Source organism: Nicotiana sylvestris, chromosome 11, assembly GCF_000393655.2.
Source record: "Nicotiana sylvestris chromosome 11, ASM39365v2, whole genome shotgun sequence".
In the NCBI taxonomy this organism is placed as follows: domain Eukaryota; kingdom Viridiplantae; phylum Streptophyta; class Magnoliopsida; order Solanales; family Solanaceae; genus Nicotiana; species Nicotiana sylvestris.
The window spans coordinates 75,295,676-75,321,287 of NC_091067.1; the positions used below are offsets into that span (position 1 = coordinate 75,295,676).

Here is a 25,612-nt window from a genome sequence, read left to right on the forward strand (position 1 = left end):
GCTGCAAAACTGTTTCTAGCCTTTGCGCAGTTTCTTTTGGTTGCACCCGCTTCTTGCAAGGTTGCTTTGGATTACACCTGTTTCATGTTTTCAAACAAACAACAATTGTTAGTTTGAAACGGTGGTTGGTTTTGTGGCCTTGATTATTTTGATCTTGGCCCAACTCTTTCGATGAAAACATCTACTGCTTGCTAGCTTTCTTGAGATTGATCTCTTTTCTAAAACCTAGGGATCATGACTTTTCAAAATTTCACATGATGATTCACCCGTGTGGGGCTTTGGCCCTTTCATCTCATTTTGCCTTCGTGGGGCACTTAACTTTGGATTTTTTTCTTTTTCAATAATTTTGACTCTGAAGCATCGACCATCATGGCCAGTCGAGATCGACTTGATGCACCTGCTGAGGCTGGGTGCTTTTCCTTGAATTTAGCTTTTGTTAAGCAGAACCCTGTAAAACCAATCTTGACATCTTTTATTTGTATTAGCTTCGGAGAAGGATTAAACTGAAAGGGATTCAAAGAAAAGTAAACAAAGGACAGGATAATAAATTTAACAAGAAGTGTCCCTTTCGGGGAAGAAGAAAGAGGGACTTATCTGGAGTGCATGCAAATTTCAATAGAGATGACATGCTTCTTGGACTGGATACCTGATCTGCGCGTCCATCCAATCTCTCATAAACTCACCATAACTCGTGTCTTAAAACCGAGACACCTTGCCAGGACATTATCAGTGTCGATGGTTGTAGGGAATTCCTTCTTTTCGATCAATGGTGCCTTTTGTGGGTTTTTGCCAATTGACCTCTCTCATTTCTCTTCTTACCGTCACCTTATAGTGCTCTTTGCGAGTTTTCACTAACAAGACTCTCTCATTTTCAGTTTCTTTGCTCACCATCGCCTTACGATGCCTGTGTGGATTTTTACCAACAAGACTCTCTTATTTTATTTCTCTTATTTTGATTGCATCGGATCCAAGTAGCTGCGTATTCCGATCCTTGAACATTCTTACCGATTGATCGGAAGGACTTGAATATGGTTTGGGGTAAAACGAATTTGGATCAAATTACAACTTTGGAACCATTCAGGTGGGATCATCGCCGAACCATTATAACATCTGACCCGATTTCACTTTTGGGGGAATTTGAATTTTTGTTTTGGTGGGACTGAGCCCCAGAGAGGCTGCCTATGTATCCTTTCAGAATCAAGTCAAACGTAGTTCAAGGAAACTTTGTTTTTGATGATTTTTTTGGGTTCCGAAGAGGGTGATCAGAGAAAGGTAACCGGCTCAACGGGTTGGCAAAAGGTTGAAGTATTTGGGGGTAGAGAGAATGAAAACTTTTGTCATCCCGATCGGACAATATTTGTATCGCAGAAGGATTAAACATATTACCTCTTGATTGTTGATACCCAATTTTTCCATATATATTTTCAATATGCAAAATAACTTCAAAATAGCATATATATATATATATATATATATATATATATATATATATATATGCATATATAAGTATGTCCAAATGTTTTATGATTTTTCATAATTTTTAAAGGTTTAAATGATTTATTTTCTCCCTTTTATCCATAAAATCTCAATAATTATTTTCAAAATTATTATTTTGACAATTCATCTATTGTATTTTTATATTTATGACAAAATATGGCTAAAGTAATTTTTACATATTTTTACAATTTTATTAAGTATTTTAGAGCTAAATTGCACATAATTGCAACATTGGCCCTTTTAGGTTTAATTATGTTTTGTACGCAAAATTGGATCCTATATTTTTTAAATTGTTGTTTATGTGTTATAAATCATTTTAGTACTTTTAATTTATTTTCAAAATCTATTTACTATTTTTTATAAATTAAAAAGGGGAAATGGCTATTTAAATAACAGCCTATTTGTATTTCAATTATAGCCTAAATTAGACCCCAAATTTTCCAACCCAATTCCAATTAAAACCCGCCCCTAACCCAATCAAATACTACCCGACCCAGACCCTCTCTCCTCCTGGCCATTGATCTTTGAGATCAACGGCCCCTATTTACTCTTACCTTTTTTAACCCAAACGATCACCCAAACCTAAATCATTTCTACCAACCCGCCGCCCTTGAATCCCTTCTACTCTCAGACTCTCTATGAAAACCTAAGGCTAACCCTAGCCGTCGCAACCCAAATCCACCTTAATCCCTTTTGATTCTCACCTAATCCATAGACTCCTAGGGCTGTTTGAGACGTGTACTCATCTCCTACGTCCCTTGGTGGCCCGCTTGTGTGATTTCATGGACAGATCTTGAAGAAATCTGGTCTAGTCCTTGCTTAACTCCTATCCATGGCCTCTTTCGACCATCCATGGCTGTTCGAGTCAGATCCTTGAATTTTCTGGCTAGATTGATAACTTTTCGAAGTTTTTCTCACTTTTCTGGGTTTTCTGAAACCCTAACATTTAAGATCTTTCAATTTTCTTTTTGATCTATCTTAGATCTGTGTATGTTATGAACCTCTTAAGTGTTTTCCTCAAAGCTTTTTCGATTTTTTCAAAGCGACTCTCCGTCTTCAAAAATTAGGGTTTCTTAATTTTTTTAAAAGATCTCTTCTCTGATTTTCATTGTTGTTTTATGATTTCACTATGATTAAACAGTTTGTTTATGTTCTTCTTCTACCCGGTTCATCGTGTTTAAAACCCTAAGTATTTTGTTTTTATCTAAGTTTTGGAACTGTCTTTGTACTGGTTTCGACTGAGTTCTTTGTGTTTAGATCCTTTTCTTTGTTTAACTTGACCGATTCTAAGTTCTTACCTTTTTAACTCAGCTCTATTAAAACCCTAATTCCTTATAAATGTTTTCTTCACTTATTGCTATGAGTTTAAAGACTTTTCTTGTTTCTGTGTGTTGATCTCCTTTACCTGTTACTATGTGTTAGACTGGTTTTTTCATTTTTGGTTCTATGTGACTACTTGACTTGTTGACTACCATACTTCGAGTAGGTTCTTTTACTACTGAGTCCCTAAGCCTACTCCTGTTACTGCTGTATGTTTGTGTTCGTCCCATTGCTTTTTTTGTCAATATGGTTGGCCTTGTATGTCTGATACTCTTTTTCATTCTTCTCTATTTATATGGAAAAGTGCATAATCATGATTTGTTTTCTTGATTGATCTTGATTTTCTCAAGTTACGACTGATTGCAAAGGCTTTCTTATAAACCCCTAATTTTACCCGTTTGTTTGAGTTGATTGATTCCTTTCCTTTATTTGTTGTGATGTTGTATCCCTGCTGAATCCTTTCCCCAATTAAATATATTCTGTACCTAGACTCAATTGTATACCCTATATTCTTACTATCCCTTATATGGTCATAAATCATTCTCCCTCAAATTAATTTTCTTTCCTTAATTATCCCTGTTAGTATCTGTTAAGCAGTAATTCCTTGATTAAAAGGAAGTACTTGCATTAATGGGATTCTGATTGTGATTATTTCCATATTTGTGTTAAACCTTTACTTGTTACCTTATTTTCTACTTGTTTTCAAAGCTATAAAAACCCCACCCTCTCTTCTCTAAACATACGAACAATTTAGTTCAGAACACACACTTATACACTCAAAACTCTCTTTCTCTACTACTACTTGTGCTACTGCTTTGTCTAGCCGGCTAAAAGCCAAGGCAAGACTGTGGAATCCTACTTGCTTTACCTTTCTGCACTTCGCATTCTCAATTGATATGTCCTAGTTAATTTTACAGCTTCAACAACAAAATGCTTCTTTAATTGTTTCAGTTTCTCTCATTCTTGTCTACTTTTGCTTATGATTCGGTCGTGAAACCTGCAATCAAGTTACATTACTAGCAAGATATAATATCTTCCCTTCCCCTTTAGATTAATGCACTCCCCTATGTTTGTTTCAAGGCATAATTTGTCAGTCACTTATTGTGTACTTGCCATCCCAAGTCCCTATCCCTTCAATGTGCTTATGTTCTTTCTGACTAGCCTGTGATCATGCCAGTATCAACTATTGTTGTGTATGTCCAACTAGTACTAAGACCCTTGATGGGGTTATGTGTTTATAGTCAAATGTCTGTGTGTCCCAAACCCCTTGACCCCTTGTGTGACTACTGGTTCTATGTGTGATCCCATCTTGGGAGTTTTGAGTTTTGTTTACTACTACAACTGATTTTAATCACCTCTGCTACTAATTGCTTTCAAAAATGGACTATCAGTCCAACTTTTAAACAAATCCCTTTCAACCCGTGTTCTGCACTTCTACTATATTCTTAGAATCTAGGTTCTACCCCTTTTGTGTGAGCCTTTCCTTGGGACCCTTAAGCTTCTTCTGAACTTGGACACATAAGAGCTGACCCTTCCACACTGAACTCACTCTCTTGGAGATGCAATCTAGGTGTGAGCACTGCCCGGGATCCTTTGAGGTTCTTAGGGAACTCTGACACACCTAGATATGAGCAAGGCTTTGGAACAATATTTTCATTGAAGTGGTTTATTACATAACTTAGAGAGGAAGTCAGGATCAGGCTTCCTATGGTTGTAACTTCTTATTCTTGCACTTCTTTTGTAATTCAATCATTTGGTTTGTAATGATTTGTAAACAACTCTGGGGGGGGGGGAGGTGGATAGTGGAAATGGAAGGGGTGACTATGTATGCTTTAGCTATCAAAAGGGTAGAAAACATGTTATTAGGTTTACATTCCTACTTGCGTAATAGAAACCATGCTTAGGACTCATTTCATGCATTAGAGATCATGTTCTCTAGGACTTACACTTATTGTTTTTAGCATGTCCATTTCACTTACACATCACTTAGGAAATCCTGCATTAAATGTGTTAATAACCGGTGTTTCTATGATCATGTTCTTACTGCCATGCACACTTAGAGATCCTGTTTTAGGCTTAAACAACACTAACAAATATATCATCTCTGCATATTCTGGTAAGCATGTTTAAACACTGTAATATTTGTATATATAGAAATCCTACATCTCTGCATTAGATACCATGTCTTTAGGATTGCATTTATATTCGCTTAAGCACGCTTAGGCTAACTATGAATGCATAAAAGGAGTAAAACGATTTTACTCCATTTTTACAAGCAACTGGCCATAATTTTGTGTGCTGAACACCTAGAACAACATGTTGTAGGTAATATAAATAATCTCCAAACCGTCTTAATGATTCTGAATAACTACTAAATACTGCTTATGCCTAGGCAAGCTTTACGTAATTACTTAAATAAAACTGGAGCTGCCTTTGCTTAAATATCAACTGCTCCAACCAGCAGGCAGGGCTGATTCAGACTTCTTTTCTTAGTTATATAATGAATCTGTTTCTGACTTAAACCCTGCTTTAGGATTTTAAAATTTATACCTTAACTGTGTATAAATGGTGCTGTCTATGTGCACTATTTGCTGAGGTATAACTGAGCCTTCTATTTGCTTATATGTTTCCCCTTAATTGTAGTTTTATATGTTTTTGTATGTCGCCTTAGCATTTTACCTTTAAACCTAAGGGTTATCCCAAAACCTCCTTCTTATAGGAATAGGAGTCCTTAATTCCTCCGGGACTGATAGGAATGGGACGGGTAGCAGCATGCAATAGAGGTCGAGACCAATCATCGCTCTAATTACCTTCATGGGGTAGGAAAGGGTAGATATGAATATGATGACCGATGCGCTAATACCACGTGTATCCCCTCTTCTAAGGAGTGTCATGCCGAGTATTGCATTGATGTGATCCATATTACAAACAAACCTAGGACCCCTTTTACATTTATACGCACGTTTAGTTCATAATTCTTTTCAAAACCTTGATTTTTATTGTTTTTTTCAAACACTCATGTATTTAAACTCAAAATCCCCTATTACTTCAGCTTTATTTGTTTACTTGCTAATTGCACAAATTCACAAAAACTATCTGGTCGGGAACCATACTAGTTGATCCTGAGGGTTGCCTAACACCTTCCCCTTAGGATAATTTCAAGCCCTTACCCTATTTCTGGTTATCAAACATAGTTGTAGTTGGACCTTATAGGTGCCCTAACGCACTAAAATCGTTAGGTGGAAACTCTTCAAATACCCAATTCCCAAAAAGGAAATGAGTCATTACACCCCATGAACGTTGAAACCCGAACTCCTCTCCGCAGAGGGAAAAAAGGGGCGCGACAGCATGGCGACTCTAGTGGGGATATTTAGGCTTTTACCATTTCAGATTGTTCTTGTGAATTCGTACCCCTCCCTTATGTGCAATTACTTGTTTAATTCCTTTAAGCGTTTAATTTATTTGCAAAGCAAAACTGACGTATCTTTCTTGTTTCCTTCATTTACTACTGCTTTACATTATAAAACTGCTGTATTTATCGCTTTCTTAATGTACAAATACATGTCAACATGCTTTTAATTATTGCATAATCATGCTCAGCATCATACTCCACTCGTGCCAAACAAATACTATAACAACGCTTTAATGAGTGGTTGCGCTCTTCCTATATCATTACCCCCTAAATTCGGAAAGGCATATTTGCGATAAAACTAGTCGATTAGCGATGCAGTCGACAGTTCCGTGCCTTCCCCCTTGAGTTTTCCGCTCAAGGGTACCAATCTAAGACCCCATAGAAACCTTACTCTGTTTAAATTGTGCATGCATCATGGTCAAACCTAGCCAGGTCAGTTATGTTGTCCATATAATGATCATTTAAGATAGCCTTGTCCAAAGTCCACTGGGTTTCCCTAAACCCAAATGGACATCATCACGTTCTGTGAATATATTTGAAGAACTAAATGCTTCATGCTAATTGTTGATATTAATAGTCGAGTCTGGTGGGGGTAAGGGCCTAACCTTTTTTACATTACAGAAAAATGAGGCACCAGGTCCCCAGTTTCGGTATGATTAGCATGCCCCCACTCTTGCTAGACCGGTGGAGGAGTCTTCAATCAAATGACCAAATCAATGAGTGGAAAGAGAGGGCCGCCAAAGCTAGTGAAAAGTTAGAATATCTAGAATACAGTCTACTGGAATTGGAAGGAAAAGTGAGGAAGAGAATCACTGATTGCCAGAACGCTGAGGAAAATGAAGGAGAACATTTGGCAAAGGCATTTTTACTGGTGAACCTACGCGAATTGGAGGACTTGATAAATGAGATCATTCAACCTGCGGAAGGTCCTTCTGGGGCCAAATAGATAGGAATTTACTTTTTCGCTTTATAAATGTAATAAGGCCAATGGCCATTAGTAACTTTTATTTCTTGTTTATTTAGTGTCGTTTTGGGATTCATCTATTTCTATCAATAAAATGAGGCATTTAGCATTCTAAGTTCTCCAAATCAATTTGTCGCTAGGCCTACCTCGAGCACAAAGAGGGTCCCAAATTAGGACACGCTTTACATTCCCACGCTATGTGTTTAAATATTGCAAGACTTTTTTATAATCCCCACTGACTTGACTACCTTTAATTTTATTTTTTATTATCCCCCTTCCTAAAAAGTTAGTTCGTGCACTCTGGCATCATCATCTTATTTCACAAGGCCCTTCCATACAGGCTGTGAGCAGAGGGGCACATCTCAAGAATTGGACCATCAGGACAACCTAAGGCCGACGAGCCTCAGTGTAGCAAGGCTAAAACATGCATTAATCATTGTTTTTACTAAATGATTTTCTTTTCGCATTTTTCAATACCCGTAATAAGATATTCAATGTTCAAAACAGTTATTCAACTTATCAAAAGCATTTTGATTTTTTCTTATGAATTAATATTAATTGCTATCATTTCTTTCCTTACTTTACCAACACAACATTACTATTACTTATCTTGATGAACCAACGGCTATGACATGCAATGAGACAACGCAACAAATGGACATTAATTCAAAGGAAGATGACATACCTGATGAGGTTATCAAAGAAGTTGAGAACTTTGAGAATAGACCTAAGTCCAACCTGGACGAGACCGAAATTGTCAACCTGGAAGATACAGAAAACGTCAAGGAAACACGAATCATCGTTCACCTATCGCCATCAGAAAATAAAGAATACACAGAATTTCTAAAAGAATATAAGGACATATTCGCCTGGTCGTATGATGACATGACTGGTCTGAGTACGTCTATTGTGGCTCACAAACTGCCAACCGATCCAATGTGTTCCCCGGTAAAGCAAAAGCTCGGAAAGTTCAAGCCTGACATGAGTTTGAAAGTCAAGGAAGAAGTCAACAAGCAGATCAAAGCTAAGGTTCTTAGGGTACTAGAATACCCGACATGGTTAGCCAACATTGTGCCAGTGCCAAGGAAGGATGGGAAAGTCAGAGTCTGGGTCGAATACCGGGATCTCAACCAGGCCAGTCAGAAAGATGACTTCCCTTTACCGAACATACACATCCTGATTGAAAATTGTGCCAAGCATGAGTTGCAGTCATTTGTAGATTGTTTTGCTGGTTATCATCAGATCTGGATGGATAAAGAAGATGTTGAGAAAACGGCTTTTATTACGCCGTGGGGAATGTACTGTTACAAGATGATGTCGTTTGGCCTGAAGAATGCAGGGGCCACCTACATGAGGGCCATGACTACCATTTTCCATAATATGATACACAAGGAGATAGAGGTATATGTGGACGATGTCATTATCAAATCCAAGAAGGCCACTAACCACATGGGAGATATGAGGAAGTTCTTCAATAGATTGCGAAGGTACAACCTGAAACCAAACCCCGCAAAGTGCGCATTTGGTTTCGGGAAATTGCTTGGGTTTATTGTGTGTCGTTGGGGAATAAAACTGGACCCATCGAAAGTCAAAGCCATTCAGGAACTACCACCACCAAAGAACAAGAAAGATGTGATGAGTTTCTTGGGAAGCCTTAACTACATCAGCCGATTCATAGCACAGTCTACAGTTATTTGTGAGCCAATCTTTAAGATGTTGAAGAAGGACGACGCTACCAAATGGACCGATGACTGCCAAAAGGACTTTGACAAAATCAAGGAATACCTGTCAACACCACCAGTCTTAGTCTCGCCCGAGCCAAGTAGACCCTTATTACTCTACCTTGCAGTGTTAGATGTTTTTTCAGCTACGTTCTAGGGCAGCATGATGAAACGGGGAGGAATGAGCATGCCATTTATTATCTCAGTAAGAAGTTCACCCCATACAAGGCCCGGTACTCTGTATTGGAACGCACCTATTGTGCTTTGACTTGGGTAGCTCAGAAGCTGAGACATTACTTCTGTGCCTATACTACATATCTTATACTGAGAATGGACCCTTTGAAGTACATCTTTCAGAAGCCCATGCCCACCGGCAAGCTGGCCAAGTGGCAAATACTGTTGAGTGAGTTCCACATTGTCTACATAACTCAGAAAGCGGTCAAGGGACATGCATTGGCAGACCACCTCACTGAGAATCCCGTGGATGGAGAATACAAACCCCTGAAAACGTATTTTCTTGATGAAGAGGTATCATTCATAGGAAAAGACATCACAGAATCCTATGACGGTTGGAGAGTATTATTTGATGGAGCGACAAACTTCAAAGGAGTTGGCATAAGAGCAGTCCTAGTATCAAAAACTGGTCAGCATTATCTGGTGTTTACCAAATTCAGGTTCCCGTACACCAACAATATGTCCGAGTATGAAGCCTGCATCTTAGGACTCAAAATGACCATTGATATGAACGTTTAAGAGTTGCTAGTGATTGGAGATTCAGACCTACTTATACATCAGGTACGAGAAGAATGGGCAACCAAGAACTCCAAGATACTCCTATATCTGCATCATGTACAGGAATTGAGAAAGAGCTTTACGAAGATGGAATTCCAGCATGTTCGCAGAGTCTAGAATGAGTTCGCCGATGCATTGGCTACCCTATTATCTATGATACAACATCCAGACAAGAATTTCATTGATCCCATCTCGGTGAAAATCCATAATCAGCTGGCTTACTGTGCCCATGTTGAAGAAGAAGCAGACGGAAAACCTTGGTTTCATGATATTAAGGAATATTTCGCAAAAGGAGAGTACCCGGAGCTTGCTAATCCTATTTAGAAACGCACACTTCGGAGATTATCCTACAACTTCTTTCACAACGGAGGAATCCTGTATAGGAGGACTCCTAATTTGGGATTATTAAGATGTGTCAATGCTAATGAAGCATCCAGGCTGCTAGAGGAGATTCATGCTGGGAACTGCGGTCCACATATGAACGGTTTTGCCTTAACAAAGAAGATACTGCGAGATAGTTACTTTTGGATGACTATGGAAACGGACTGCATCCAGTATGTCCGGAAATGCCACCGCTGTTAGATACATGTAGACATGATAAAGGTACCTCCAAACGAGCTTAACACAACAAGCTCACCATGGCCGTTCGCAGCCTGGGGAATGGACGTTATTGGACCAATCGAGCCTGCTGCTTCCTATGGACACAGGCTTATCTTAGTAGCCATAGACTATTTCACTAAATGGGTCGAAGCAGCATCTTACAGAGTAGTGACTAAGAAATTCGTGGCAGACTTTGTCCGCGACTGCATTGTTTGTCGATTCGGAATTCCAGAATTAATCATTACTGATAATGGCTCCAACCTCAACTTTGACTTGATGAATGCTATGTGTGAAACTTTCAAGATCAGACATAAGAATTCCACAGCCTACAGGCCTCAAATGAATGGAGCTGTAGAAGCCTCTAATAAGAATATCAAGAAGATATTGAGGAAAATGATAGAGAAGCATAAACAGTGGCATGAGAAGTTATCATTTGCCCTTTTGGGGGTATCGCACCACAGTCCGAACATCAACCGGGACAACTCCCTATATGCTGGTTTACGATACAGAGGCTTTCATTCCCGCTGAGGTATAAATTCCTTCCGTACGGATAATACAAGAAGTTGAGCTCGACGACGCAGAGTGGGTAAAAAGTCATTACGAGCAACTATCCTTTATAGACGGAAAGAGAATGAATGCAGTCTGCCATGGTCAACTCTACCAGAACAGAATGTCCAGATCCTTCAACAAAAGAGTCAAGCCGAGATAGCTCACACCAGGGCAGCTGGTGTTAAAGATAATTTTTCCGCATCAAGATGAAGCCAAAGGGAAGTTCTCTCCCAATTGGCAGGGTCCATACATGGTTCACTGGGTTTTGACAGGAGGAGCCCTCATACTTGCAGAAATGGACGGAGAAGTCTGGCTTAAGCCGATCAATTCAGATGCAGTCAAGCATTACTATATGCAATCTTCATGTTTTCCTTATATGATGTAAATTGAACTACACATGACCTGATTCCCGTTTAAGAGGGGATACGTAGGTATCCCTATGGGTTCGGTCACAATTCAATAAAATTTTCATTTCCCCCCGCAATTGGAAACTGGGACAGAATTTTGAGGAGGACCCTCAAAATTCCGAAGTAATTTCAGCCGATCGCCGCACGAGCAGCAGTCAGAAACGTCAACCCATCATATTGGGGCAGAATTTTGAGGAGGACCCTCAGAATTTCGTAGCAGGAGAGGTTGCAATGTCCCGAGCTATGTCACAGTCGGCAGTTCATCTAAAATATTATTTTTAATTATACATTTATGTCATACTTTTACAAAATCATGCATGACTATTATTGAAACTGCTTTGTTTAGCAACGCTACCCCAATGATACTGATAACATTACCACATCAAAACCGAATGAGTCCAGCAAATCCATGCGGGGATGCGAACTAACATTCCCCCTTACAAAACTCACGATTTTTCTGTGGATGTAGGCACTAGGATTGCAAAATCATCAAACACACTATACGCCCATGGAACAAACATTGTTCAAGAAAACGACTCTCAAAACTGTTGCGCTTGCAAACATTTGCTATTAGCATACACCAATGATGTCCTGTATGTCAAAATGGCCCAGTAATCACAACGCCGCAATCCGCTATCAGCTAAAAAAACTCTACTGCCATCTGTTATTTTATTTATTGCATAAGGCTACTATTCTGCCTTCCGAGACTAAACGTTGTCTCCATTTGCATTGCATAAGGCTACCATTCTGCTTTCCGAGGTTAAGCTCTACCTCCATCTGCATTTGCATCTCTGCGTAAGGCTACTACTCTGCCTTCCAATTTGCATAAGGCTACCATTATGCCTTCTGAGGTTAAGCTCCACCTCCGTCTGCATTCGCATCTGCATTGCATAAGGCACTATTCTGCCTTCCAACTTGCATAAGGCTACCATTCTTCCTTCCGAGACTAAATGCTATCTCCACCTACATTCACATCCTTTCATAAGGCTATCATTCTGCCTTCCGTGGCTAAGATCTACCTCCAATTTCTTCAGAATTAAGCGCCATCTCAAGCACTATTTATTTTGCTTTTATTACGGGCCACACTCTGCCCTTCAATTCACAATACTAAGCTCTGTCTTGTCTGCATCATATCACTACATCTTTCATGGGCTGAAATATCGCCAATTAATCCAAAGGCATCGTTCGGAGGCACCGTCTTCACAGCCTAAGAACATCATGTCATGGCTTGAGGATCTCTTTCAATCTTTTGCATATCATTATTGAAAGGCATCATGGTTGGGAGGCACCATCCTCATAGCCCGAGAGCATCATTTCATGGCCTGCGAATCCTTTATCATACGCTTCATAGCCCAGGACATCATGGTCTAAAGACATCATCCTAACCATCCAAAGATAACATTCATGGTCCGACGGGAATTTGCATCATGTTTAAATTTATGCACAAATACGCTTGTATTGTTTCCAACTACAGGTAAACTGGTGAGCAACAACCATCATGGCAGGAGTGGTCCCACTCCGGTTCCCCGAAACTGTATCAAACCTAACCATTCCTGTAAATCGTTCACTCACCCAGCCCTAGATGTTGCGTCCGTTCTTGACGGTATACTCCGCCGATGGATCCAGAATGTCCTGATTTCTACAAAACCAGGGTTATGTAGGCAGCTCAGAAGCTAGGGTGCAGTCTAAACCTCTTCAAACCGTTTCACTCGGTCAACATTGGCCATCATATCTTTATCCGACAACTCTTTCATTCTTCCTGGGTAAAGAGGGGCAGCTGTTGATACCCAATTTTTTTCTATATATTTTCAATATGCAAAATAACTTCAAAATAGCATATATATACATATATAGGTATGTCCAAATATTTTTTTATTTTTCATAATTTTTAAAGGTTTAAATGATTTAGTTTCTCCCTTTTTATCCATAAAATCTCAATAATTATTTCCAAAATTATTATTTTGACAATTCATCTATTGGATTTTTATATTTATGCCAAAATATGGCTAAAGTGATTTTTACATATTATTACAATTTTATTTAGTAGTTTTTATAGCTAAATTGCACATAATTGCAACATTGGCCCTTTAAGGTCTAATTATGTTTTGTACTTATAAAATTGGATCTTATATTTTTTAAATTGTTATTTATGTGTTATAAATCATTTTAGTACTTTCAATTTATTTTTAGAAACTATTTACTATTTTTTATAAATTAAAAAGGGAAAATGGCTATTTAAATAACAACCCATTTGCATTTCAATTATAGCCTAAATTCGACCCCAAATTTCCCAACCCAATTCAAGTTAAAACCCGCCCCTAACCCAATCAAATCCTACCCGACCCAAACCCCCTCTCATCCTGGCCGTTGATCTCTGAGATCAATGACCCCTATTCACTCTTACCTTTTTTAACCCAAACGACCACCCTAACCTAAATCATTTCTACAAACCCGCCGACCTTGAATCCTTTCTCCTCTCAAACTCTCTCTGAAAACCTAAGGTTAACCCTAGCCGCCACCACCCAAATCCACCCTAATTCCCTTTGATTCTCACCTAATCCATGGACTCCTAAGGCAGTTTGAGACGTGTACTCATCTCATACATCCCCTGGTGGCCCGCTTGTGTGATTTCATGGATATATCTCGAAGAAATCTGGTCCAGTCCTTGCTCAACTTCTATCCATGGCCTCTTTCCGGCCATCCATGGCTGTTTGAGTTAGATCCTTGACTTTTCCAGCTAGATCGGTAACTTTTCGAAGTTTTTCTCACTTTTCTGGGTTCTCTGAAACCCTAACCTTTAAGATCTTTCAATTTTCTTTTAGATATATCTTAGATTTGTGTATGTTATTGTAAGGCCCCGTGAATTTCCTACTCAGAACCCTGAATCCCGTGGTGCCAAGTTAGGAGCATGTATTAGGATTCATAAAAATTCTTCGCGGCTTGCAAACTCGTCGCGGTTCAGACCCCTTTGGATTGAACAATGCATTAAAAAGTACATAAATAATGTTTTCCAGAGAAGTGCGATTTTGCAGTCGAGAATGCGGTCGCATATCAGGTATGCGGACCGCATATGGGTCATAGTCACCGCAAAGTGAGTCAGTGTGTTAGTCAAATTTGAAGTTAAATATGCGGTCCATTATGCGATCGCATAACCGATATGCGGACTGCATAGTCGTCGCATAATTTCCTTAGGATTTTGTAAGGAGCAGTTCTGCGGTGCATTATGCGACCGCAGAATGTGTATGCAGACCGCATTCCTGCCGCATACCCAAACAAAATGTTCAGATTTTGGGAGCACTTTTGTGGTCCATTCTACGGGCGGCATTTCCACTTTACGATCGCAGACCTGACTCGGGGCTCCAATTTTCTAAATTTTAAACCCGACCCCTTATCGATATATTCAATGTTATAGCCCATTTTGAGCATATTTCCTGATGCTTTTAGAGAGAGAGAGAGAGGGTCTTAGAGAGGGAAGTGCTTCCCATCAAATTACTCTATGAAGCCTTGCCAAATCTTTGAAGATAACAAGTGAGGTCACCTAAATCTTCATCCCAAGAGGTAAGACTTCATTACCTCAGCTCTTATTCCTATGCTTAGCAATAGGGGATCACTAGTGAAGTAATTTATGGGTATAAGAATGAATTTCTTGCATTCATATCACGCCATAGAATATTGGGAGGTAGTGAACTAAAAAGAAAGCAATTGGGGTATAAAATGATAGAAATTTCTCTCAAAAGGGCCTAAGATCGCAATGCACCTTTAGTGTTTGATAGTATGCTCAAAACAAGCTAGAATCTCAATCTCGTCTCTAATTCTCGGTTTAATTTGTAACTCTTACACAATAGATCGAAGTGCTAAAAGTTCTGGAATTTTGTAAGGAATAAGGAAAGCTTTATTGAGGTATGTATGGCTAAAACCCCGTCTTTTAGAAATTGAGCTTCATCGTTGTTTGTGTGAGTACGGTAAGATTAAATTGAATTGTTGTATTGATTGCTATTTCACTTGACTTGGTGTTGCAACCTTATATGCGTGGAAACTGTGTCTCAAATTGATCAACATGCTATTCTTGATAATTTGAAAAGGTGCAAGGACTATGAATCATGTATCTAAATGCTTAGACCTTAGATTGAAATTGAAGTGCGTTGTTGTGCCATTTACATGAAGTCTCATCTACGCCTACAACCTTATTTGCTCTTGTGTGCCATACTCTCTTGAATTACAAACCTAATGTTGAAAATGGGAACAATGTGAAACGTGAATTGTGGAATGTGAAAATTGTGGCCCCAAGTGCCGGTAAACTAATACATGTTTAACCAAAGATTGGAGTGAGATGAGTAATGGAAAATGGTAATGCTTCGGTAAGGCGGTCTAGCCAATCGGGCCGTGATCGGATGCCATGACATATACACATGGTGGTTATGCATTGATGATTGAAACTGGAAAGTGTTAATAGATTATTGGTAATGTCTCCAGGAGACGGCCTAGCCGATCGGGTCGAGATCGGACTCCGCTCAAGATAGCGGTGGTAGTGTGAGCGATGTGGAACAGTATGAAATGCCCAACTAAAGGCTATGGAAACATGATGTGAAGGTTGTATAATTCTTTCATGTTGATAATGTTATGATCGTTTAAAGCTTTGGAGTGATAACTGTGATTTCCTTATTTGTGTATGAAAGTTCTTTCTAATTTGATGGTGTTTAGTTATACATACTAGTATTATTCCATGGTAATAACGTCCCTTTTGTCGGGGCCGCTATATTTTTTTTAAATGAATGTAGGTGGCTCCATAGAGGATAGTGCTGGTCGTGTGTAGCGAAGCATCCCTCTTCTCAAGATCATGGTGAGCCCCTTTCTCGTTCAAGGGGCTATATTGTATATCTTTGTATTGTGGACTTTCACTTTTGAGGTATAGCCAGGGCCTTATTGTCGGTATTGTCAAACTCATCTTTTGTATCCTAGAGGCTCCGTAGACACATATGTGTGGGTTATGTACGGGGATGGGTCTACAGACCATGTTTTAATTCTAAACTTATGTTGCCTATAAATTGTAACTCTATGGGGATCTTGGAAACTAACTCATCTACGGTTTAATGTGGTGTTTAAAATGAACTATCAATGTAGAATGTGCTATCTTTCCCCATCTAAATGGATAAACAAAAGTATGGTTTCTTTATTCATATCGAGGTGGGTAGGAAGTGTATGGTAAGGCTTGCTCAGTTGGGTTTACTCGATTGAGTGCCGGTCGCGCCTCCCGAGGTTGGGGCGTGACAAACTTGGTATCAGAGCCTAAGGTTTTGAAGTGTCCTAGGATGTCTCGAGGCCGTGTCTATTAGAGTCCTTCTTATCGGTGTGTAGTCGACCACATCTATAAGTTGGAGGCTACTTGGACATTTAGGAATAACACCCTTCTTTGATGTTCTGGATCATGCGGTGAAACTGTCCCTCTCTAATTAGTGCAATGTTCTATCTTTTAGTAAATGGCACCTAAGAAGAAAGCGAGAATTGGCCAAGCAGTCAATGCCACCTCAAGAGTGGCTGATGATTCATTGCTTGATACTGTGGATGAGGGTAGCCGCCCTGCTATCACTCTGCCTGATTCTTCTACTCTAGAGCAGACTACCCCAGTTCCCACACCCGTGGAGGGTACCACCATCCCTCCCATTGATAATCCCGTCCCACCTCCAGCTCCAGCTTCCAGTTCTGGTATTTCGGATGGGGATCTTAGGGGAGCTATTCAAATGTTGACCTAGCTAGTGGCCTCCCAAGCCTAAAGGTCGAATGTTGTGCCTAGTTCATCCAACTAGTAAGGGGATTCTACTAGTTCCAGAGTGAATAGATTTCTTCAGTTAGACCCTCCGGTGTTTACAGGTGCCAATCCAGAAGAAGACCCTCAGGATTTTATTGATGAGATGCACAAGACCCTCAGGGCTATGCGTGCAACTGAGACAGAAGTAGTAGAGTTGGCTGCCTACCGCTTGAAAGGGGTGGCCTATTCATGGTTTGAGTTGTGGGAGGATTCTCGAGAGGAGGGGCGCCCTCCGGCGAGGTGTAGCGAGTTCGCTGATGCCTTTATTGACCATTTCCTACATGTTAAGACAAGGGCAGCCCGTGCGGCAGAGTTTGAAAATTTGAGGCAAGGTAACAGAAGTGTGTGGGAGTACCATATGGAGTTTGCTCGCTTGTCCAAGTATGCCATTCATATGTTGCCCACAATGGAGGCCAGGGTGCGCCGGTTTGTTCAGGGCCTTAATTCTTTGACTATTAATGAGGATTCTATGGCTGCATTGAATTCTAACTGAATTATGGGAAGATGGTAGCATTTTTTCAGGCCATAGAGAACCGTAAATTAAAGAACATAATGGAGAGAGAGGGTAGCAGCAAGGCCCGGTCTACGGGCAATATGGGAGAGTCACTAGGTGGGGGAAGATCAGCTTTCAGGGGAGGATCATTAGGGTCTTCCCAGTCTATTGCACAGTCTTCAGCCAGTGCACCGTCATTAGGGCCCAGCCAACAACAGTGGAGTCATTTCAGGCCCGGTCAGGGTAGCAGGGGATCCCATTAACGGGGTCAGTCAGGAGAGAGGTTCCAACAGCAACAGAGGTCCCCGTGCCCCAGGTGCGGGAAGATGCACTCATGGACTTGCTATCTAGAGTTACCTATATGTTATGGATGTGGGATGATGGGTCATATTCAGAGACATTGTCATGCATCCCTCCAGGGAGCGGGTAGGGGCACAACTCAGTCATCCAGCTAGGCAGCTGTTACATTTTCAGCCCCTTCCCCAGGTCGAGGTACCCTAGCACCCGTAGGGCGTTGTGCAGCTAGGGGTGGTACGTCGAGTTCAGGAGGACCCAGCCAGTTTAATGCTATGAGTGGTCGCCAGACTGTAGAGGCTTCTCCAGATGTTGGTACAGGTATTCTGACTATCCAATCTCATGATGTGTATGCACTTATTGACCCTGATTCCACCTTGTCCTATGTTACCCCTTTAGTTGCTATGGGATTCGGGATAGAGCCGGATCAGCTTCATGAGCCCTTTTTGGTGTCTACCCCAGTTTGTGAGTCTATTACAGCTGCTCGGGTTTATAAGGGATGTGTTATTACGGTACGAGGTAGGGATACCGCAGCTGATCTTATTGAGTTAGGGTTGGTCGACTTTGATGTAATAATGAGAATGGATTGTCTTTATTCATGCTTTGCCAAACTTGATTGTCGAACTAGAACCATTAGGCTTGAATTTCCTAATGAGCTCGTTATTGAATGGAAGGGAGATAATATAGTGCCTAGAGGTTGGTTTATTTCCTACCTTAAGGCCGCGAAGATGATCAAGAAGGGGTGTATCTATCATCTAGTTCGGGTCACAGACACCAATGTCGAGGCGCTTAGCCTTGAGTCTGTACCAGTTGTGAATGAATTTCCGGACGTCTTTCCAGATGGACTCCCTGGGATTCCACCGGATAGGGAGATTGATTTTGGGATCGATGTGATACCAGGCACGCAACCTATATTAATTCCACCTTACAGAATGGCACCAGCAGAATTGAAAGAGATAAAGGAACAATTGAAGGATTTGCTAGAGAAGGGTTTCATCCGGCCGAGTGTGTCACCATGGGGCGCACCGGTCTTGTTTGTAAGAAAGAAAGATGGATCGCTGCAGATGTGTATTGACTACCAGCATCTCAACAAGGTCACAATCAAAAACAAATATCCTCTGCCAAGAATAGATGACTTATTTGATCAATTGCAAGGTGCTACATGTTTCTCAAAGATTGACTTACGGTCCGGGTACCATCAATTAAAGATAAGGGAGCAGGATATTCCAAAAACAGCCTTCAGAACTCAGTATGGGCACTTTGAATTTATGGTAATGTCTTTTGGGCTAACAAATGCCCCGACAGCTTTCATGGATCTTATGAATCGAGTCTTCAAGCCCTTTCTAGACTCTTTTGTGATAGTGTTTATTGATGATATCCTTGTGTATTCCCAAAGTCGGGAGGACCATGCTGCCTATCTCAGGGTAGTTTTGCAGACTCTTCACCAACATCAATTGTATGCAAAATTTTCGAAATGTGAATTCTGGCTTGAATCTGTCGTGTTCTTGGACCATGTCATTTCCATGGAAGGAATTATGGTTAATCCTCAAAAGATTGCAACAGTGAAGAATTGTCCTAGACCTACCACTCCAACTGAGATTCGTAGTTTCTTAGGCTTGGCTGGGTACTATAGGAGGTTTGTGGAGGGGTTTTCTCCTCTTGCCTCTCCATTGACTAAATTGACACAGAAAGCAGTTAAATTCCAGTGGTTTGATGCTTGTGAAAAGAGTTTCCAAGAATTGAAGTCAAGATTGGCAACATCACCGGTGTTAGCCCTCCCAGAGGGTACATAGGGGTTTGTAGTGTATTGCGATGCTTTGAGAGTCGGGCTTGGGTGTGTGTTAATGCAACACGGCAAGGTTATAGCCTATGGTTCTAGGCAACTCAAGAATCATCAGAAGAACTATCCAACCTATGACTTAGAGATGGCAGTAGTGGTGTTTGCGCCAAAGATTTGGCGATATTATTTGTATGGGGTCTATGTGTATGTATTTACGGATCATAAGAGCCTTCAATATATTTTCAAGCAGAAAGAGTTGAATCTGAGGCAAAGAAGATGGCTAGAGTTACTCAAGGACTATGACATTGATATTCTCTATCACCCGGGAAAGGCTAATGTTGTGGCAGATGCACTTAGTCGAAAATCCATGGGAAGTTTAGCTCATTTGGAGGACCATCAGAGGCCGTTGGCCATGGAGGTTCACCAGTTGGCTAGTTTGGGAGTTCACCTTGCAGACTCTAATGAAGGAGGGGAAGTTGTGCAGAATAGGGCTGAATCATCGCTTGTGGCAGAGCTGAAAGAGAAGCAATTCGTGGATCTGTTGTTAGCACAACTGAAAGAGGGTATTCTCAAACACAAAACCACAGCTTTTTCCTTTGGCATGAATGATGGTACCCTACGGTACCGAGACCGCCTATGTGTTCCTGATATCCATGGTCTTCGGGAAAGGATCATGACAGAATCTCCCACTTCCAGGTATTCTGTGCACCTAGGTTCTATGAAAATGTATCATAATCTCAAGGAAATTTATTGGTGGAATAACATGAAGAAAGATGTGGCGGACTTTGTGGCAAAATGTCCAAATTGTTAGCAAGTAAAGGCCGAACACCAAAGGCCCGGTGGATTGGCTCAAAGCATAGAAATTCCAATGTGGAAATGGGAGATGATCAACATGGATTTTGTGGTAGGGTTACCATGAACTCCGCGCAAGTTCGACTCAATTTGGGTGATTTTTGATTGGCTCACAAAGTCATCGCACTTCCTACCAGTCAAATCTATCGACACAACGGAACGGTATGCTCAGTTGTTTATCAAAGAAATAGTCAGGTTACATGGCACTCCAGTCTCAATCATTTCAGATTGATGGGCTCAGTTCACAGCCAACTTTTGGAAGAAGTTTCAGCAAGGTTTGGGTACGCAAGTGAATCTTAGCACAACTTTTGATCCATAAACCGATGGTCAAGCAGAGCGGACTATTCAGACGCTTGAAGACATGTTGTGCGCTTGTACTCTTGATTTCAAGGGTAGTTGGTATGACCATTTGTCACTCATAGAATTTGCTTACAACATCAACTTGCACGCTAGTATCAAGATGGCACCATTCGAAGCACTGTATGGTAGGAGGTGTAGGTCTCCCATTGGGTGGTTCGAGGTTGGAGAAGCGGAATTGATAGGGCCGGACCTCGTGCATCAGGCCATGGAGAAAGTCAAGATTATTAAGGAGAGATTGAAATCTGCTTAGAGTCGCTAAAAATCCTATTCGGATGTGCGTCACAAAGATTTAGAGTTCAAAGAAAATGATTGGGTATTTTTGAAGGTTTCCCCTATGAAGGGCATCATGCGGTTCGGAAAGAAGGGAAAATTGAGTCCGAGGTATGTCGGACCGTACTGAATCATTCAGAGGATTGGTCAGGTGGCATACAAGCTCGAGCTTCCACCCGAGATGTCAATGGTACACCCGGTCTTTCATGTGTCCATGTTGAGAAAGGTAGTGGGAAATCCGTCCTCTATTATGCCAGTTGAGACTATTGAGGTTAATGAAGAGTTGTCATATGAAGAAGTTCCAATTGCCATTCTTGATAGGCAAGTTCGGAAATTGAGAAATAAGGAAATTGCATCCATGAAAGTGTTATGGCGAAACCAGCAAGTTGAGGAAGCCACTTGGGAAGCCGAGGATGAGATGAAAATGAAGTAACCACATTTGTTCGATTAGTCATGTAATAGCTTTTATGCACTTAGATCCTATGAACTCTTATATTCTGATTTAATCTATGTAAAACTGTCCTATTTTGGTTATCTATATACATATTGCCAATGCGGCCATGGTTAGTATTGTACGAGTTATGTCATGTCTTATGTCCATGGAATATGAACCTGCTGTTAGGATATGTTTTTAGGGCTCTCTAACAGGTGGATAGGCCTAAATACAAAGGAAACTCTGGCAAAATTTTCGGAAATATAGGGAGTTAGATAAATTTGGGGACTGGCAACATGTTTCAGGTTATAAAGAACAGAAGATTGCACTAAGACGGTTAATAAGTGAACCTTGATCCTCATTCGAGGACGAATGATCTTAAGTGGGGGAGGATGTAAGGCCTCGTGAATTTCCTACTCAGAACCCCGAATCCCGTTGTGCCAAGTTAGGTGCATGTGTTAAGCTCGCCGCGGTTCGGACCCCTTTGGATTGAACAATGCATTAAAAAGTCAATAAATAATGTTTTCCAGAGAAGTGCAATTTTGCGGTCGAGAATGCGGTCGCATATCAGGTATGCGGACCGCATAGGGGGTATAGCCACTGCAAAGTGAGTCAGTGTGTTAGTCAAATTTGAGGTTAAATATGCGGTCCATTATGCGATCGCATAACCGATATGCGGACCGCATAGTCATCGCATAATTTCCTAGGGATTTTGTAAGGAGCAGTTCTGCGGTGCATTATGCTACAGCAGAACGGGTATGCAGACTAGATTCCTGCCGCATACCCAGACAGAATGTTTAGATTTTGGGAGCACTTTTGCGGTCCATTATGCGGGCTGCATTTCCACTTTGCGATTGTAAATGCGATCGCAGACCTCACTCGGGGCTCCAATTTTCTAAATTTTAAACCCGACCCCTTATCGATATATTCGGTGTTATAGCCCATTTTGAGCATATTTCCCGATGCTTGTAAAGAGAGAGAGGGTCTTAGAGAGGTAACTGCTTCCCATCAAATTACTCCATGAAACCTTGCCAAATCTTTGAAGATAATCAAGTGAGGGCACCTAAAACTTCATCCCAAGAGGTAAGACTTCATTACCTCAGCTCTTATTCCTATGCTTAGCAATAAGGGAACACTAGTGAAGTAATTCATGGGTATAAAAATGAATTTCTTGCATGCATATCACACATAGAATATCGGGAGGTAGTGAACTAAAAAGAAAGCAATATAAAATGATAGAAATTTCTCTCAAAAGGGCCTAAGTTCACAATGCACCTTTAGTGTTTGATAGTATGCTTAAAACAAGCTAAAATCTCAATCTCGTCTCTAATTCTCAGTTTAATTTGTAATTCTTACACAATAGATTGAAGTGCTAAAAGTTCTGGAATTTTGTAAGGAATAAGGAAAGCTTTATTGAGGTAAATATGGCTAAAACCCTGTCTTTTAGAAATTGAGCTTCATCATTGGTTATGTGAGTACAGTAAGATTAAATTGAATTGTTGTATTGATTGCTATTTCACTTGACTTGGTGTTGCAACCTTATACGTGTGGAAACTGTGTCTCAAATTGATCAACGTGCTATTCTTGATAATTTGAAAAGGTGCAAGGACTATGAATCATGTATCGAAATGCTTAGACCTTAGATTGAAATTGAAGTGCGTTGTTGTGTCATTTACATGAAGTCTCATCTATGCCTACAACCTTATTTGCTCTTGTGTGCCATACTCTCTTGAATTACAAACCTAATGTTGAAAATGGGAACAATGTGAAACGTGAATTGTGGAATGTGAAAATTGTGGCCCCAAGTGCCGGTAAACTAATACATGTGTAACCAAATATTGGAGTGAGATGAGTAATGGAAAATGGTAACACCTCAGTAAGGCGGCCTAGCCGATCGGGCCGTGATCGGACGCTATGACATATACACATACCGGCGGTAATGTGAACGATGTGGAACAGTATGAAATGCCCAACTAAAGGCTATGGAAACATGATGTGAAGGTTGTGTAATTCTTTCATGTTGATAATGTTGTGATCGTTTAGAGCTTTTGAGTGATACCTATGATTTCCTTATTTGTGTATGAAAGTTCTTTCTAATTTGATGGTGTTTAGTTATACATACTAGTACTATTCCATGGTACTAACATCTCTTTTGCCGGGGGCGCTACATTTTTTTTAAAGGAATGTAGGTGGCTCCATAGCGGATAGTGCCGGTCGTGTGTAGCGAAGCATACCTCTTCTCAAGATCATGGTGAGCCCCTTTCTCGTTCAAGGGGCTATATTGTATATCTTTTTATTGTGGACTTTCACTTTTGAGGTATAGCCAGGGCCTTGTTGTCGGCATTGTCAAACTCATCTTTTGTATCCTAGAGGCTCCGTAGACACATATGTGGGTTATGTATGGGGGTTGGATGGGTCGAAGAACCATGTTGTAATTCTAAACATATGTTACCTATAAATTATAACTCTATGGGGATCTTGGAAACTAACTCATCTACGGTTTAATGTGGTGTTTAAAATGAACTATCAATGTAGAATGTGCTGTCTTTCCCCGTCTAAATGGATAAACAAAAGTATGGTTTCTTTATTCATATCGAGGTGGGTAGGAAGTGTATGGTAAGGCTTGCTCAGTTGGGTTCACTCGATTGAGCGCCGGTCGAGCCTTTCGAGGTTGGGGCGTGACAGTTAAGAACATCTTAAGTGTTTTCCACAAAGCTTTTCCAATTTTTTCAAAGCGACTTTCCATCTTCAAAAATTAGGGTTTCTTAAACTCTTTTTAAAAAGATCTCTTATCCGATTTTCAGTGTTGTTTTATAATTTCACTATGATTAAACGGTTTGTTTATGTTCTTCTTCTGCCTGGTTCATCGTGTTTAAAACCCTAAGTATTTTGGTTTTATCCGAGTTTTAGAATTGTCTTTATACTGGTTTCGACTAAGTTCTTTGTGTTTAGATCCTTTTCTTTATTTAACTTGACCGATTCTAGGTTCTTACCTTTTTAACTCAATTTTATTAAAACCCTAATTCCTTATAAATTTTTTCTTCACTTATTGCTTTGAGTTTAAAAACTTTTCTTTTCTGTGTGTTGATCTCTTTTACCTGTTACTATGTGTTAGACTGGTTTCTTCATTTTTGGTTCTATGTGAATACTTGACTTGTTGACTACCATGCTTCGAGTCGATTCTTTTACTATTGAGTCTCTAAGCCTACTCAAGTTACTTCTATATGTTTGTGTTCGTCCAGTTGTTTCTTTTGTCCATATGGTTTGCCTTGCATGTCTGATACTCTTATTCATTCTTCTCTATTTATATGGCAAAGTGCAAAATCATGATTTTTTTTCTTGATTGATCTTGATTTCCTCAAGTTACGACTGATTGCAATGATTTTCTTATAAACCCCTAATTTTACCCGTTTGTTTGAGTTGATTGATTCATTTCCTTTATTTGTTGTTATGTTGTACCCCTGCTGAATCCTTTCCCCAATTAAATATATTTTGTACCTAGAGTCAATTGTATACTTTATATTCTTAATATCCCTTATATGGTCAGAAATCAATCTTCCTCAAATTGATTTTCTTTCCTTAATTATCCCTGTTAGTATCTGTTAAGCAGTAATTCCTTCATTAGAGGGAAGTACTTGTATTAATGGGATTTTGATTGTGATTATTTCCATATTTGTGTTAAACCTTTACTTGTTACCTTATTTTCTACTCGTTTTCAAAGCTATAAATACCTCACCCTCTCTTCTCTAAACACACAAACAATTTAGTTCAGAACACACACCTATATGCTCAAAACTCTCGTTCTCTACTACTACTTGTGCTACTGCTTTGTCTAGCCGGCTGAAAGCCAAGGTTAGACTGTGAAATCCTACTTGCTTTACCTTTCTGCACTTTGCTTTCTCAACTGGTATGTCCTAGTTAATTTAAAACTTCAACAACAATATGATTCTTTAATTGTTTCAGTTTCTCTCATTCTTGTCTACTTCTGCTTGTGATTCTGTCGTTAAACCTGCAGTCAAGTTACATTACCAGCATGCTATAATGTCTTCCCTTCTCCCTTAG

At 40.1% G+C, this 25,612-nt stretch overlaps 1 protein-coding gene across 1 annotated transcript; it reads left to right on the forward strand.

The window, feature by feature from the left end:
* Nucleotides 1-19,780: 19,780 nt before the first annotated feature.
* Nucleotides 19,781-25,612, forward strand: LOC138881187 (uncharacterized). Its single transcript, XM_070161394.1, has 3 exons — nucleotides 19,781-20,331; nucleotides 25,387-25,402; nucleotides 25,514-25,612. The coding sequence occupies exons 1-3, from the start codon at nucleotides 19,781-19,783 to the stop codon at nucleotides 25,610-25,612; spliced, it is 666 nt and encodes a 221-aa protein (XP_070017495.1).

Coding starts and splice junctions, on each gene's coding strand:
- LOC138881187 (XM_070161394.1), top strand. CDS start 19,781: ATGGCAGTAGTGGTGTTTGCGCCAAAGATTTGGCGATATTATTTGTAT.